This window comes from Carassius gibelio, chromosome B2 (assembly GCF_023724105.1).
Source record: "Carassius gibelio isolate Cgi1373 ecotype wild population from Czech Republic chromosome B2, carGib1.2-hapl.c, whole genome shotgun sequence".
In the NCBI taxonomy this organism is placed as follows: domain Eukaryota; kingdom Metazoa; phylum Chordata; class Actinopteri; order Cypriniformes; family Cyprinidae; genus Carassius; species Carassius gibelio.
The window spans coordinates 25,374,905-25,391,833 of record NC_068397.1 but is presented as its reverse complement, the minus strand read 5'-3'; the positions used below and the strand labels follow the sequence as shown (position 1 = coordinate 25,391,833).

The following is a 16,929-nucleotide window of genomic DNA, read 5'->3' as shown; positions in this document are numbered from 1 at the left end:
ATTAACATTTTATTTTAGTTTAGCTTATTTTAAATTAAATCACAAATGATAAGAAGGCCAAAAAACAATATATGTCTAGGTGAATCTCATGAAAAATATCAAGAAATGTTTCACAAAAAATAAGTAAATAAAAATAAATAACCTAAATCATTGCATAAAGTGAACAAGAAGCTTATTTGTAGAAACATTCTAGGAATTTTAACCCAATTCTCAGAAGCCGCCTTTAATGTAATGCAAAAAAAAAAGTTTCTGGAATGTGAAATAAATAATACATTTTTTTAAATAGATTTAAAAGTTAATTTAGATACAATTGTAAGCATGCATCATAGTCTTCGATGTTTTGAATTTAAACTGATTAAATAAAGTGATATATTTATAAAGATATATTTATATAAAGTGCCTTCTTCGATGAGAATTTACAAAAGATAACAGAAACCATATGTATTTCAATACAAAATCTTTATTAAGACTAAGTTCTCGTACATAAAATCTCATTGCACATTAATGTGGCAGACACTGTCAGTGACCCTGAATATGGCTAATTAACATCAAGATTTCATGGGAACTTCTATAATCATGTATTGCGGCAACACTGCAGAGGTTCGTACCATTACACATTTGAAATCTAGCATGATGCATGTAGACATACGCCTGTCCTCTGGACTATCTTCACACAGAAGACTACAAAACCATTTCTGTTCCATATCGACACATTACCATCGACCTGAAACCTAACGCATCTTATTCTTTACCTCTCTCCCATTCAAACAGACAAACATGAAACAGAAATTCATTGTTGAGTTACAGATAAAACACAATTTAAGATCAGTTTCAGACAAACCATGTGATACTTACTACAAGTACAGTTAACTTCCACTTATGGATGGAAATAAAAACATATCTTGTGAATTAAACTAAAAATGATATTTGAAGTTACAGTAAGACCCTTAACAAGATTTCCCTTAACTGATGTAAAACAAAAACGCCATGCAGAAAATAGACTTCTTGTATCCCTTTGACACACACTCACACACACACACACACACACACATCTCTAAAGGTGCATTACAGATGTTTCCTATTTCATATTACACTAAAAATATATTGCATTATTCTAGAAATGATTTGTAATCTTACATTTTTACAGAAATAATGTGCCTGATTTCATCACAGCATTTTACACACATTGTCGCAAAGCAACTTCTATTGAAATTCAGCAAGTTACTGAGAGAAAAACACAACAGCCAAAAGGTCAGTTACTGACTATTTCCTGTCCACCAACATTTTGTCCCAACAAATCCTTCCATTAACACTTCAAAACACGTCCTTTAACAGACTGGACAGATCAGAAGATCTTCCACCTTGCAGTCATGCAGGATATTATGGAAATTATAAGAGACAAATAATCGATCCCACTGCGAATTTAGAACAAGCCACCTGTGAAGTTTTACCTTTAAATAATTCAAGACATTCTATACTTTGTGCATACAAATCCCACAATGCAGTGCAAGTCTCTGGTCACAAACAGTCTGACTATTTATTTCATAGGCTAAAAAACTGGCAACAGCTTTGCATCCATAAGTCTGCAGAATAAACACCTGACCGTTCACTTGCAGTTCCATCCACAAAAATACATTCAAAATACAAAGACAAGCCAACCATATGACAACAAACCCCCAGAATCCATGAAAAGCACCTCAGAATCAGCCAAAATGTCCTAAACGGTTGTGCATAGACACGTTTCTACCAGCTAAACGCAACTGAAATTGATCACAGCTCTCACCACAGGAAGCACAGATGATGTGAAACATTCCCAGCAAAGGATTTCAGCATCTAACAGTCACAAATAAATCGTCAGAATTCAGCATGACACATTTTGTCCAAGGTAGATGAAAAAAAAGTTACCCGAAAAGCAAAAAGAAAAAGAAAACACATTTGAACACCCATGTGGCTCAATGTAAAAACCGCCGGTTGATGAATGCAGATCATTTTATCACTGATATCCATCATTTTTCTAGAAACTGTTTTGAGGTTTGAGTTCAAAAACACTGCGATGTTCCCGCCCTCAAAGGGAATTCAGTTTCTGATTGGCTGTGTGTGGCCATAAAGAAAGATCATGGGAGGAGCTCTTTGGTGATGAAAAGAAAATGTTTTGGTATCTCTATACAGTGAAGGCAAAATGGAGAGCATAGTGATCACTAAGAGCTCTGGGTGAACAAAAGCCCCTTTGACATCCACAACATCGAAGTTAAAGGCTAATTGTATATTAATAAAGGCCTACACTAACAAACGTTTGCAGTGAAACATTGGCTAAGCCATGCAAACAGAACACAAATAACACTTTGTAACTATCAGCAACCATTTCATCTAACAGTTTATATATATTGGTCAAAAATAGTCTATACTATACATTATAATCATTTATTTAGGAGAGATTCAAGTTATCTGAAATTTATTGTATTTTCAAAATCTCTCTGCTGATGATGGTTTTGAAATGATTTAATGAAAATAAACTAGCACTTAAGCTAATGCTAGCTATTAAGTTAGGGTTAGGTTTGTTTTCTAAATGACTCCTATGAATCAATACATTAAGAAGCTGAAGAATCAAGTGTTTAAAAGACTCAGTTTGATTCCTAGAGCTGCCTTTTAGTGCAAGAATCAAACTGGAAACCACACACGTAAGATTCACATGATTCTACAGAGCTGGTGTATGATTGGACAGCTGGTTGTAAAGTCTGCGTCTGACCGGTGCAGAATAGCCTCTATATGAAGCCAGAATATGAAGCGCCTGTCCAGTTCGCACCCCTTCTCTCTGCTGGACATGAATGTATGTGACATACAGTGAAAGGTGCCTAAAGAAGATGAGTGGTTTAGGTGAGCTCAAGGTCACAGGACCAAACATAAAGTGTCATAAAGGTCAGTGGTCACATGTCAAAGTTAAGGTGAAAGATCGTGGTTCAGTACACGCAGAGGTCAGGGAACTTCATTTCATAGACTGGCACAGACTGGTACTGGGCATGGCCTGATGTCACCGTCACGGTGCCCGAAGGGCTCGGGGGAGGGCTGATCAGAAACAAAACAATACAAGCAATCAAGTATCAGTTCAAGCTGAAATTTTAGATGACAAACAGTGTAATATTTTCTGGAATGTCAACTTACCGAATGGTGAGTTCAAATATCTGAGCCAAGCGATCGTGTAGCATGCTGGCCTGAAAACACACAGGAAGTTGTGCTGCGTCAAGGGCTTCAAATTCCCACAACACAGTCTTACACCAATTATACTTTATAAGCCAATATACTTAAAAATATTTTTTTTCGTTAGGAAAAGTCAGAAAAGGTTCAAGCAAACTCCCATATTTTTTACACCTTGACAGGACATTATTTATTCAATTCAGAGTTTGGTAGAGTTTTAAAAACTAACTATACAAAAACATAAAATTTACTTATATCTAATATTATTATATATTGGCCAATTCGAAACTTTGTCATCATTGGTTTTGAAAGGTTGCATTTATGTAGTCAGAAATACAGTAAAGTTGTCATATTGTCAAATAAATCTAATAATTAAAAATAAAGGTTTTCTATTTTCATTTAATTTTAATTTATTCCTGTGATGGCAAAGCTGATTTTTCAGCAACGTTACATTTAGTCTTCAGTGTCACATTACACTTCAGAAATTATTCTAATATGCTGATTTGCTGCTCAAAAACCATTTGTTATTATCAATGTTAAAAATGTATAGTTTTTTTTTAAGGAGACTGAATATAAAGGTTAAAAGAACAGAATTAATTTGTACTATTATAAATGTCTTAGTCACTTATTCATCCATTTAATGGGTCCTTGATGAATAAAAGCAATCATTTTCTTAAACAAACAACAAAACACAAACTTTTGAACATTAGTGTACGTATATATGCCAATATATTGCTTAGTGGGCTAAAAATATTTAAAATCATATTGGAACATTCCAAATTTTTTCCAATTGTGTTAAATGCAAACAAGCTGATTGGCAGAACACACAAGCTGTACCTTGGACTCGCAGTGGGCGGCAATCTCCTCAAACGGAGCTTTCTGGAACTTCTCCATCACCTGCCTTCTCCTTTCTCTTTCCTGTTCCTCCAGACCAGTGGTATCTGAGAGTGATGGAGTGACATTAGACGCTAACACACGGAGTACAAACACACACTAACACAGAGTTGACACACACGTACCGATGGCCTTCTTCAGGGTCTCAAATGTGATCTCCTCTGCAAGCTCAGACTACAGGATAAACACATAAATATGTTCTTTAGTCTAACTCTTAATGATGAACAACTCGAGCATGATTTAATTATGTCCAGTGTACCTGATCGGGCAAGCTGTTGGAAAGGATGTCAACTTGGAGAGAAATAGTGTCGACAAAACTCTTCCTACGGGGTAGTCGGTCTTCCTCTGTGGGTCAAAAGTCGAAGATATAAATGATCAAAGTTTTAAGGACTGAAATATATCCAATCATGCATGGATTCGACGTGGAACTGTGCTAAACTAAACCCAGTATTTGTGATATATGGGTTTAATTCGCCTCTTATTCATGAAAGGAGGTGAATATCCCAGAGCCAGCCAGTGTAATCTCGCTGACTGCTCATGTTTAATGAATGTAATGTTCAGGCAAAGCAGTGTGAAAGCATTATTAAACAGAAGGAAATGCAAATCACACAAACACAGGCTGCCATCACAGCAAAATAAGTTTCAAAAGAAAAAATAATAAGTAAAACTGAGAGTTTTAGGGCAGGAGTGCTGATGACACATCAGAAGTAAACCAACTCATTTCAGAAAACTATATACACTAACATTCAATCAAAACATCCCTCTCATGTTTTCCTGTTTAAAGTTTACACCACAAGAAAATAATAAAACGTTAAATGTTATATACTGTATATTTATATGTGTGTGTTTGTGTGTGTGTATGTATACATGAATGTTAAAAAAAAAAATCATGTTTTTTTTTATTCTGCATTCCATTTGATATCAAACAAACTTCAGTTAACAATAAAACACAAAAACATGATTTATGAATTATCCGTTTTTGTAAATAAACTCATATTTATATATAGTACAAGTATATTTTTCATTATAATTAATACATTATATTTTTATACAATATATGTTTAATATATTTTTTCACACAAATCAGCATTGAACATGTAAAAAAGGAATCTGTGATCATATTTAAGTGTAAAATAAACCCTCTATTCAAAGGTTTTCTCGAGTGCAGCAGGTCTACAGCGATCGGTAGAAAATCAGGTCCAAAAAAAGTCGAATGATACTTCATCAGCACTCTCCCTGAGACCCAAGCTACTGAACAGTAAGCTCGAACCGATGCGAGTTCTCCCTTTAACCTACCAGTTACACCGTCCAGATGAAAGCAGCGTACAAAACACCAATCAAGTTAAACAGGACTCATTTATCTCATTACACAATATACTTGGTATACGTTTCATCTTAATGCTGAAATTCATTCAACAACACATTCAGGAGCTACAGGAAATCGGTCACGGCTTCTATGGAGTAGAGGAAGCCTACATATTCATCTATGGAAACAAAACACTGTTGGGCTAGGAAGAAACTAACTACATATTCTTGCTATTAACTCAACTTTCTATCCACACACACGGACAGGTGTCCTCACTAACTCAATGATGGTACCTCTGGATGTCTGTTTGCATCTGTGCAGAATCTTTCCTACTGTGTACAGGACTACAGCGCAAACACACACAGACAGAGAGAAGGCAACAGAGAATGAAGCGGGTGAATTCACAAGTGACAAGGAAAGATCTTCAGGAAGTTAGTATTAGTATTATTTTAGAGATTTAGAGGGACTTGGTGATTAATTGTAGCACCAGGTTCTTGGCTGGAATACACTACATGACTTTCAAAATGACTTTCAGGTTTTGAAACACTAGCCATCATACATCTCACGCTGAAAAATGTGCTTCATTTGTAGGATATGCCTGACAAATGAAAACTATGTGTATTCTAAAATCAGCTCAAAATATCAAACGTGTCATATTCTCTGACTGGATGGAATCCAAAATCTGTTAACTGCTACTTGCCAAAATCTGCAGGCTAGATACGACTTTCTGATAGTAGACATAGACGCAGCAGCAGGCCGGCTTTGATTTTACAATGCACTTTCACAGAGGTGAGCAATGTAGACAATGACAGACATGTTTGTTGATTTCTACAATGCCATGGCCAATCAGAGGTGTTGAGGTTGGAATCATGTCAATCATGCTCGACAATCGACAACGTACAACACAGATAGCTAACCACTACACCATATAGATAAAGATCATTTCAGAGGAACAGAGTGATGTGATTTTGCAACCGAGTCTGGTCCAAAAGCAGGATTTGGGTAAGGAAATGGATATTAATTATTTATATTGGCTACCATGTAAAATCATGCTCACCTGTTTGCTTTTCTGTTTAATTTAACATAGTCTTGTGAACATATATTAATTAATAAAAAATACATTTTAACACTTTACAATAAGGTTCCATTAGTTAATGTTACTTAATGTAATAAATATTATCATTAAAGTGTCACTTAATTATTATTTAGTAAAGTTTTACCCAAATAATATATATATAAAATCCAAAAGAGCATGAAGAACTCTACACATCTTTTGCCTCTTTTGGATTTTTTATTTATATATATAAAAAAATATATCTTGTTCTCCAAGACAGCATGAAATAGCATTCACAACCATTTTATTTTCATAATCTGACATTTTCATCTGAAATGAAATATTCAATCAGAAAAAATACAGGACAAGAATTTATTTTACCCACTGTGGTTTTTGAGTGGACAGGAAAATGTTATAATATTCATCAATATAATTGCTTAATCAAAAAGTAATTTCATAGGCAGAAAAAAAAGGTTGCTTGCTATATATATATATATATATATATACAGAATATTGTTTATTACCTGTAACCTGGGGTATGTACGGTATGGACAGTCTCTCTACATTATATCCAGGTAAAGACAGAGCTTCTGCCAGATCAGCCGTCTGAAAATACAAACCAACATCGTCCCGGTCTAAAGAGTCTGGGAGCCTGATCCACAAACAAAGAAAGAAACATGGAATGAGTTATGACATTTTTATTATGCATTAATAAAACCAACATATTTAAGCTACTGTATGGCTGATATTAAAGCTCAATACTATTCTGACTAAATACATGAAAATTTTAATCTAAAACAAACATTTTAAAGGCTCCAAATAAATTCAGAAAACACACCATTATGATTGTACAGCATGAAAAAAATTCTATTTATTTTGAGTTCAGCTAAAGATTACATTTAATAGCTTTATTACGGTTTTTAAAGATTTGTAGATGAAGGACAAGGTAATGAAAAATGAGAGGAAATTCACCTGCATAATTAATGATATCAATATATAAAAATAAATCTTTAATATCAGCTGATTATTGATACAGTCCTTTAGTAAAAACACATTCTCAGAAATACTCACACACACTTCTCCCTGAAGACGTGTTCAGGCAGAAGATACGGAGCATCTAGATTTCTCATCTCAATCACCTGACAGGAAGATAGGAGTTAGGAGGATATTGTTTGTAAAGGGATGTGTGTGTGCCAAAGCATGTGCGCACATTTACCTTGCTGACGTGTTGGCAGAAAGGGGGATTTGCAATCATCTGACTCAGGAAGTTGAGGTATGCAGCGACCAACGCCATGATTCCACAGCGAATAAACATTGGCATGTTCTCCTCATTAGCCAGGACCATATCCTTCAGCCAATCAAAACAGAGATTAGCATAATAAATAAGAAAACTAGGAGAAATGGCTACTGCTAAGTGTCTTCGAATTCAAGCGTCTGCTAAATGAATGACTGTCAATGCACTGTAGGGGAGCATACCTGCAGGGCGATGGACAGGCGCATGAGATCAATCATCACCTCCTCATTGGCCAGTTCAATAGTGATCAATGCCAGAGCTGTGAAGAGCAGCTCAAAGTTCTTCTGCACGTTATCTTCCTCCTTACAGCCCAGATAGATGTGTCTGTATAGCTGCTGCCCATGCTGGGGAGAGGGGGAGGGGGAGAGAGAGAGAGAACAACAGGTTAAGGGCTGCAGTTCCACATGTGTGCAGATGTGACGTCTGTGTTTGTTTTGTACCTTTTTCATGAAGACCACATCCTGTTTGGAGATTTTTTCTCTCTTGATCTTCAGAGCAGCTACATTAGGAATAATCCTGTGCACAAACACAAAGGAAATGGTTCAGTATGCATTCATTCTGGTGCATCAGAACACACTCTCACCTAAAACTGCTGGCACCAGTGTTATGTTATTATTGCTAAATAAACTATTCAACATTTAAAGTTGTTTTCGTTAATTGGAATAAAGCTAAAAAAAATTATCTTAAATCTAAAAATCTGGCAAGAAAATGAAATGAAATGTTAAAGTAAAAGCACTGCAATTAATATAACTGAAATAAAAATATAAAGAATTATTGAAAAAAAAAGCACAACAAAATAACTTTAAAAATATATATATAATCCAAATATATAATATATAAAAATATCTAATGCAAAATATAAAAATGTCAATGTCAATCAAGTAAAACTTTTGTGTACTTTTTAAAGTTAGACCTCGTCCACATTTACTTTCTTAAATAAAAAAAGACTGTGGTCTATAAAGGAAAGATCCCATACTGACTTTTAAAACAACATCAGGTTGAGTAAATAATGTTTTCATGTTACAAAAATTATTTACAAAAAAAAAAAAAAAAAGCAAAAAATGAAGATTGTTTTATAAATGAATAGCCCATAAAAACGAATAAATACTCATAAAGGCTTGCAGGAATCATGATACTTGTGCTGCAGCTCCACTCAATAATCAGGTTTTACAAATCACGCTGAACATAATGAAACGCTTACATGTCAAATTGATTGAATAAATGTATTTACAGCATTAAAAAAAAAAACAGTATTCAATAATTAAATTAATTAAAGGTGTTGACGCATTAACTTTTGACAGCCTAGTTTTCGCACATTCACTTCAGGGTGTTATGTGTGCATCCATACCGGATCCCTCTGAGTTTGGCTCTGTTGTCATGGCGATCGATGATGTTGTGCAGAATCTCCAAGACGAGCTGCCGAAGTTCACTGTCTTCCATCAAAGAGATGGAGCACAACGGCTCCAGAAACGACACGGGCAGGCCAGCACACATTGTTTTACACTTAAACCCTGACGTAACCTACACATACACACAGAATAAATCCACCAGATATGAACAGCACCATTATTACAGTACATATTCACACTAGTAACTCTAGCAACTCATTTGCACTTGTGGAACTGGCCAGCAGTGGGAGATGGAGAGCAAAAGCTGTTGACATCCAAAATAACAATTGTATATCTCAACCTGCAGCCCATTTCCTGCCTGTTGCTGGGCAACGGCGCCTGAAATGTTGCCCTGTCTAAAACCAGCCATAAACCAGACTAAAGACAAAATTGGACATTAGAAAAAAGAAGAAAAAGGACACCAAGCACCACAGGCGGCTGTGATCTGATGTTATGATCCGTGCAGTCTGCTGTCTAGGAACCTTCAGAAACTCCCTCAGGAGGATGTGGAAGATTTTTACTAACAAGCTCAGAGACAGAAGGCAAGTCTAATATATGTTCACTAGTCATGATGACTAGCGATGCTTGATACCAGCCTTATAGTTCACACAAAACTGAAAATTCTGTCATTAATTACTCGCCCTCATTCATGTCATTCTAAACCCGTGAACCTATCTATCTTCGCAACACAATTTAAGATATTTTTTTTATGAAATTCAAAAGCTTTCTGACCCTGCATATATACCAACACAACTGAAACATTCAAGGCCCAGAAAGGTACAGTAGTAAGGACATCATTAAAATAGTCCATGTGACATCAGTGGTTTAACTGTAATGTTATGAAGCTACGAGAATACTTTCTGTGTGAGAACAAAACTTCTAATAAACTTTCAACCGTTTCTTCTCTTCTGTGTCAGTCTCCGCAGCTTTTCATGAGAATACCACACGTGTGCATCTTCCTCTGCTTGTAAACAAGCTGCAGCACATCCTTGCAGCAAAGTACTCTTGTAGCTTCGTAAAATTACGGTTGAGGTCACATAGACTATGTTAACAATTCCCTAACTACCTTTCTGTGCCTTGAATGCGGTAGTTGCATAGCTGTCAATGGAGGGTCAGAGAGCTCTCGGATTTCATAAAAAATATCTTAATTTGTGTTCCAAGATGAACAAGGGTCTTATGGGTTTGGAAAGACACGAGCGTGAGTAATTAATGACAGAATTTTCATTTTTGGGTGATCTATCCCTTTGAGGTGCAGTCATGTTAGCAACATTCATGCAATTTTTTTCTGGCAAAGTGAGTCAGTTGTCAGCTGTCAATAGTGTAGATGCATGAACCTCAAACAGAAGTCACTTTTTCTAACCGAGCAGTTTTCTGTTAGTCAATGTGACAAATTGTGACGTTTGACTGACTGAACCTGATGCAAAATTTTCACGAGGAAATCTTTCGCCATCGTGTGAAATTACAGACGGCATAGATTCCTACTGAAACCCATAACCTGAAATTATTTTACTGGCAAAAATTCAGGGATCAACGACAAATGTGATCGCACCTTTAGATTCTCTTCATCATCACTACCTTACACACACACACACACACACACACATGAAAATAAAGTAATTAGGTTTACCATAATGAGAGAATTTAACAGCATTGCCTGTATTCTCTTAGTGCCCTGATGCCTGAGAAAGAAAAAGGAGATGATTTAATTTTTATGCAAACAATTGCTGGATTCCTATCTGCATACTATACACACACAAAAGAGTAAATGTATAGAAGGTATTTCAGCAGTTGGTAGCGACAGCAATGACAATGAAATCTGACAAATGTTTATTATTATTATTTGACAAATCACGTTTATTATTAGAAATGATTAAAGTAGATAAAAACTAACATTTCTTAATTATATCAACATTTAATTTATGTTTTTTCCCCCAGTTATAAAAGATAAGTAAATAATAATGCTGTACAATACATAGCAAATAAAAACAACAAAGACACAAATGAAATAAACAGTGCTTGAATTTTTTTTATTTATCTATAACCGCAATATTGAGTTGTCTGATTTGTCTGTTTACACTCACTGAAGATGCACTTTTGACATCCCTGATTACAAGTCATTTGCATGTTGCAAATACGCTTGTGTCAGTGTAACGTGTGCAATCAGTGCCATAATCAAGGATTCAAGAAACTTTCACTAAACACTACAACCACCATGACAAATGCAGAAACACACACACTGTCCTACCCGATCTTGACGGTATCCAGCGTGTGACACGGCGTGCCGTAAACAGGAACTTTTCCCATAATGAACATCATCACTTCAGCTCTCTGATAATCGGGAAGATTTCCTCCAAAGAAACCTAGACACACACACAAATCCATTTTATTGAATTGGTTCGGTATTTGGACTTCACAAAAGGTCAGATTTTAGTGAGCACGTCAAGCTGTCACCGATGGTTTGGATGATGGCGTTCTGGACAATCCGCTCCTCGCTCTCTTTAGTGCGGGTGGAGGAAAGGCTGCTCGCAGAGTTCCTGCGGGAACCGTCGCCCAGCTCAAAATCCACACTCATACGCAGATGCTTCAGCAGGGTGTTAAACACCTCCAGGACTGTGGGACCTGAGAATAAACAGACACACAGCACAAAAGTAATTATGCAGAATTGTGCAGATTTTCCTTCAAAATCAGCACAGAAGATGCTTAAAACACCACAGATTCTGCCAGGACCTATTGAATAAGCACTATATGATATTAAAGGGATAGTTCACCCAAAAAAATGAAAATTCTGTCATTTTCTCACCCTTGTGTTCTTCCAAACCTGTATCTTTTTTTCTATTCTGCTCAATACAGGAAAAATATATTTTGGTAACCAAAGTTACTGGTAGCCATTGACTTCCATAGTATGGAGAAGAAAAAAAAATACTATGAATGTCAACAGCTACCAGTAACTGTTTGGTTACCAAAATGTCTTCTTCTGCCAGGTACGAAACACTGAACAATGAAACTATTCCTTTAATAACCATATTAGAAGAAATATCAAACTAGACGCAGAAACTATAGAGCACTGCTAGGGGGCGCTGTAGTTTCTCTACACAACAAACCCACAAAACCTTCAGTCATTTGTCAAATAAACATTGTCAATTAATCATTACACATAACGGGACTCTAAAGAGTTCACTAGTTCATCATACAGATGCCAATTTATTGACCGCTTGAAGGTTTTGACTGGGTGAGAGTCGTGTTAGTTAACATACCCAACCACAGATTGGGTGGAGAAGAGATCGGACTGAGAAACGTGTAAGCATTGTTTTGATTATGAGCAATATGACCTGTGACAGAAATCAGATTTCAGGAAGGAATAAAAGACAATGAGGAATGAACATCAGAAGAGATGATGAATGACAAGAGGAAATGTAGTTTGTTGTTTTCGGCATCTGTTTGTAGTTGTAGTGACTGACACACAAGCAAAAGACGAAATAGAATGACATAAAAAAAAAGATTGAAATGAACAATGATTTCAGGATAAGAAAAAAAAGAGCAACATGTAAACTTTTACATTTTAACACTACCGTTTGAAAGTTAGGGGTAAAGTTCAATTACTTCTATTCAAGGGAGCATTAAACTGATTAAAAGTTACAGTAAATACATTTATAATGTTACAAAAAAAGACGTTGTTCGTCTGAAATTCCTACTTATTGAAGAATCCTGAAAAAAGGAGTCACAGGTTCCACAGAAATATGAACAAGAACAACGGTTTCAAACATTGTTAATTACAAGAAATGTTTGTTAAGCCCAAAATCATCATATTAAAATGATTTCTGAAAGACTGTGTGACATTAAAAGACAAAAAATCTTTGCCATCACAAGAATAAATCACTTTGAAAATACACATATAAAATAGTTATTTTAAATTGTAATATTTCACAATATTACAGTTTTTCCAGTATTTTTGATCAAATAAACATTAAAACATCTTACCAACCCCAAAAATTTTTGGTAGAGTAAATGTAACGTAGATGTTAACCAAAAACAAATAAATAAACTCAACATTGCTAAGATGAATACTTGCTAGTCACATCCAAAACATGAAAATCTCCATGATACACAAGCCCTCGGTTTGTTTGAGTCTACTGGACTTGTTTAGCTGTTTTAAGTCCTATAGCTCAGAAATATACATCTCTCCTCAAAAAGCCATACAATTTGAGCTATCATCTATGTCCTTAACACAAACCATGCAGGAACCATGATGCTGATGATGGTCAGTACTGTCTTACCGATGGAGCCCTTGGCTGCTATGGCAACCGTCTCCAGCAGCACCTGAACGATACCTGCCCTCACACGTGGGGTGTTCTTACTGTGAGTGTCGAGGTGAGACAACACTTGCTGGATCACATGGTGAGAATGCTGGGCCTGAAACACACACACACACACACACACACACACACACAGTTCATTACACATGCTGTAGAAGTCAATTTACTCTTCATTATCATTAAATGCTGCAATGGCCACACAGGATTAACACAAAGAGATGAAGAGAGAATCTGGTTGCTTTACCTGTATTGAGTACATGATTATCCTGAAACAGGAAACAGCAAAATCATTTGGGTCCCACAGACGATGGTTGTCTAAATGCCTGCAGGAAAATAAGGGTGTGTATAATGACCTCTTATAAGACATGTTTCTGATTATATGATTATCCATATCCACCAGGATAGTTCACTTGTATTTTTATGGATGGGAGAGAGTGCAAAGTGTAATATGAAGGAATATGTAAAGCCTTCTAAGGAAAGGAGCCAATCAACAAATAGCAATCAGCATCTAGGGATGTGCGCTAGAGACCTGGAATCAGGGTTTGTAAAGAAACTGCTAAATGAAATTCCAGGACTTTTTTTTCTTGTTTAAACAAACAATTTTGTTATCTTTCAAATTCTAATAAACTAATGAAACAAAATGGTACAAATAAAGTGCAGCACAAAAGCATGCAATGATGTTGGCATCTTTAACATTTGAAAGGATATCATGCCAAAGTTATCGCTTTTTTTTTCTATGAATAGATGATTGACCTGAAGAATGAATGCTGTATCAAACACTTGGGAAATGATCTATATCACCCCTTATCAACACAAGGATGTGTGATAATTAGGGCTGAAACGATTAGTCGACATTATCGACAAACATTTTTGTTGTCGAGTAGTCATTTTATGTTATATGACCTAATGTCAGAGCCTGCAATAGCGTGGTTGGACCAGTTTGGCACTGTAGCACAAGATTCAGCTCTCCTGATGCAATTCAAGAGAAGACGACGCAGAGCTTCAGAGCAAAGGCAGCCAAACCTGAGGCTGCGGAGCGGCGTTTGGATGAATATGTAAATGTATACCATGCGCTTTCCTCTCAATAACAAAATAAACACATCAAAAACTGCTGTGAAAAAAGGCAGCGGTTTAAAACACATCTCATTACAGAGATTATTATTATTTATTTAGTACTTTATGCAATAGCCTTAAATCAAGCAGCTTTATAGTATTATTAAACCTGAAAAACCGTCAGTTATTTTCTGTTATAAAGCAGCTCTTCAGTGTGGAGCTAGCAAATGATAAAATCTTTTTATTAGTGGGGAAATATAAAACATTTCATTACAGTTGAAGTTTGGTTTGCGGAGATCAAAGCTTTATCTAGCTCAAGACTGTTTTGATTATCATGACCCTATAAGGTATTTTAAGAGAAATTATGTTATAAATATAAATGTATCCAAAAAATAAATTGTTTTATCCAAAAATGTAAACGTCTTATGACTTGAATATATGAATATATTTTAGTAATTAAATAATTAAAAGGGTGAATAAGAGTTAAGAAGCTTTTCTGCCATCTCATTTTGTGTGGCAAATATGTTTGTATAAATTAATTGTAAAACTGTAATTACAAAATATGACCTTCAAAAGCTGAAGTGATTAACTTTATTTGTTAGAATATGTATAACTCAATCTTTTAACTAATTGCAAAAGCTGAATAATCAATAAATGTCTACTGATAAATCAGCGAGATAATAAATGATTAGACAGATATCTTGTGCACTGCTAAAAGCCCCGGCGAAACAGCTCTGTATTTATATCAGATGCGCTGCATCATTAATTTTGCGTAAAAAATCTCAGACGGAAAAAAAAAAAGATAACATTGATTTCATATATATTGCCCTTTATAAATTCAAGTACCTTCTCAAAAATATGTCTGTTTTCAAGGGTTTTCCAGGACTTAATTTTCAAAAAGTCAAATTCAAGTTCTTCAAATAAATCAAGCACTTTAAGCACCTTGTACGAAACCCTGTGGAATATATGCTTTTAATGCCATTTGAGCATGAAAAAAAAACATGTTTGGGTCAGTTAATGTCAGATTTCATTGCAGATATGAAACATGTTATTAAATGTGAAAATTGCTATCTTTAAATCTGCAGAATTTACCCTTTGCTAAACAAACAAAAAAAAAGTTTCTGACCAATTTGATGTAAGCAAGTAATGAAGTAACCTTTGCCCTATACAATTTTCACAAACAAGCTTTTAGCCCTTTTAAATGAAAATCTGTGTAGGATCTGTGTTTGGATGTTTTTATGCAATTTATGAAAATCATCAGATTCAATCAATCAGAGATTCTTCATTCTTTTCAAGTTTTTTAAATTAAATTTACAAAGATCCATTAAAATATAAAAAAAATATATTTAAAACAAAGGAAAAATAATTTCCTCTACTGAATTTCGATTGAACAATCACCCCTCAATTTAGTTTCACAGACTAGTGAAGTCACAGTTTTTTCATCATACTAAAGTGTAATTCAACAGTTTCTATGAAGTAAAGAAAAAATCCTATAAATACACATCAAATCTAAATCTTATATATTTATTTGCCCTCATAGTTTACCGACAAGGTTTCTACTGTAAATATGCTCAGCTATTAAATGTGGGATATTTTTTTTGAATCCAAGGAAACAAACTTAATCATTGAATCATTTCTTAAAATGAAAATGTCTTAAGAAAAAAAAACTAAAATTCTGTTTTAATGTAAGAAGGGTATTTCCACATTAAAAATATGTAAAAAGCATTTTTTTTTTTTTTACTCCGCTCAGGAGGGAGGGAAAACATTATTAGGCTAGTTTAAGTCTAGTTTTGAATAGCAATTGGGATTTTGTTCTGTTTCGCAGACCAGGCAACCCTAGTGAAAGTATGAACAGGATAAAAAAAAAAAAGTGTAATAAACGATTTGGGAAAATTACATCGGTTAGTGGTTCTGAATATCGACTGTATTAGTTTAATACTTAAAAATGGGAGTTATGAAAACAAACACACACACACACAAAACAGCTCATTATTAAAGAGATCGTTCACCCAAAAAATTAATTTTGGTCATTATCTACCAGCATTTTCTTTCAAACTGTATGACTATATTTATCCTGTCCACCCAAAAAAAGATATTTTGAGAAATGCCTGAATTTTTCTTCATCTATACATTGAAAACCAATGAATACTAATACAGTTTGACACCAGCCTTCTTTAAAATGTCTTTTTATGTTTTCCAGAATAAAAAGGCTATACAGGTTCGGAAATCAAATTCCATCGGTAAGCTAGTTTGAGTCTTTAAAGCCTCATGCACAGCCAGGCGACCAAATTCACAGTCTGTGATTTTTTATACAGGTCTTTGGAGTCAATTCTGGCAGCGCTGTCTGTTATGTCAGATATGGTGCTTCCACTAAACAGCAGCTGTGATGCGGAAAACTTGAGCATTCCTTCACCACATCACAAATTCTGTTACCA

General features: G+C 35.1%; 1 protein-coding gene across 3 annotated transcripts in view; it reads right to left on the bottom strand.

Moving 5' to 3' along the window:
* Positions 1-442: 442 nt before the first annotated feature.
* LOC127950997 (protein EFR3 homolog A) overlaps positions 443-16,929 on the bottom strand; it is a 38,263-nt gene continuing 21,776 nt past the window's right edge. Inside the window, exons 9-25 of one of the 3 annotated variants that reach the window (XM_052548544.1) lie at positions 13,686-13,764; positions 13,403-13,538; positions 11,580-11,747; positions 11,374-11,488; positions 10,756-10,807; positions 9,089-9,261; positions 8,181-8,256; positions 7,923-8,084; positions 7,663-7,794; positions 7,518-7,585; positions 6,971-7,098; positions 5,686-5,736; positions 4,346-4,425; positions 4,212-4,260; positions 4,030-4,133; positions 3,160-3,209; positions 443-3,063 (exon numbers count right to left, since the gene is read on the bottom strand). In XM_052548544.1, the coding sequence (XP_052404504.1) occupies positions 2,958-3,063; positions 3,160-3,209; positions 4,030-4,133; positions 4,212-4,260; positions 4,346-4,425; positions 5,686-5,736; positions 6,971-7,098; positions 7,518-7,585; positions 7,663-7,794; positions 7,923-8,084; positions 8,181-8,256; positions 9,089-9,261; positions 10,756-10,807; positions 11,374-11,488; positions 11,580-11,747; positions 13,403-13,538; positions 13,686-13,764 (1,729 nt within the window). In that variant the 3' untranslated portion in view covers positions 443-2,957. Of the gene's footprint in view, positions 3,064-3,159; positions 3,210-4,029; positions 4,134-4,211; positions 4,261-4,345; positions 4,432-5,685; positions 5,737-6,970; positions 7,099-7,517; positions 7,586-7,662; positions 7,795-7,922; positions 8,085-8,180; positions 8,257-9,088; positions 9,262-10,755; positions 10,808-11,373; positions 11,489-11,579; positions 11,748-13,402; positions 13,539-13,685; positions 13,765-16,929 lie in introns of all 3 variants that reach the window. The other 2 variants (XM_052548547.1, XM_052548548.1) reach the window with 2 other exon arrangements.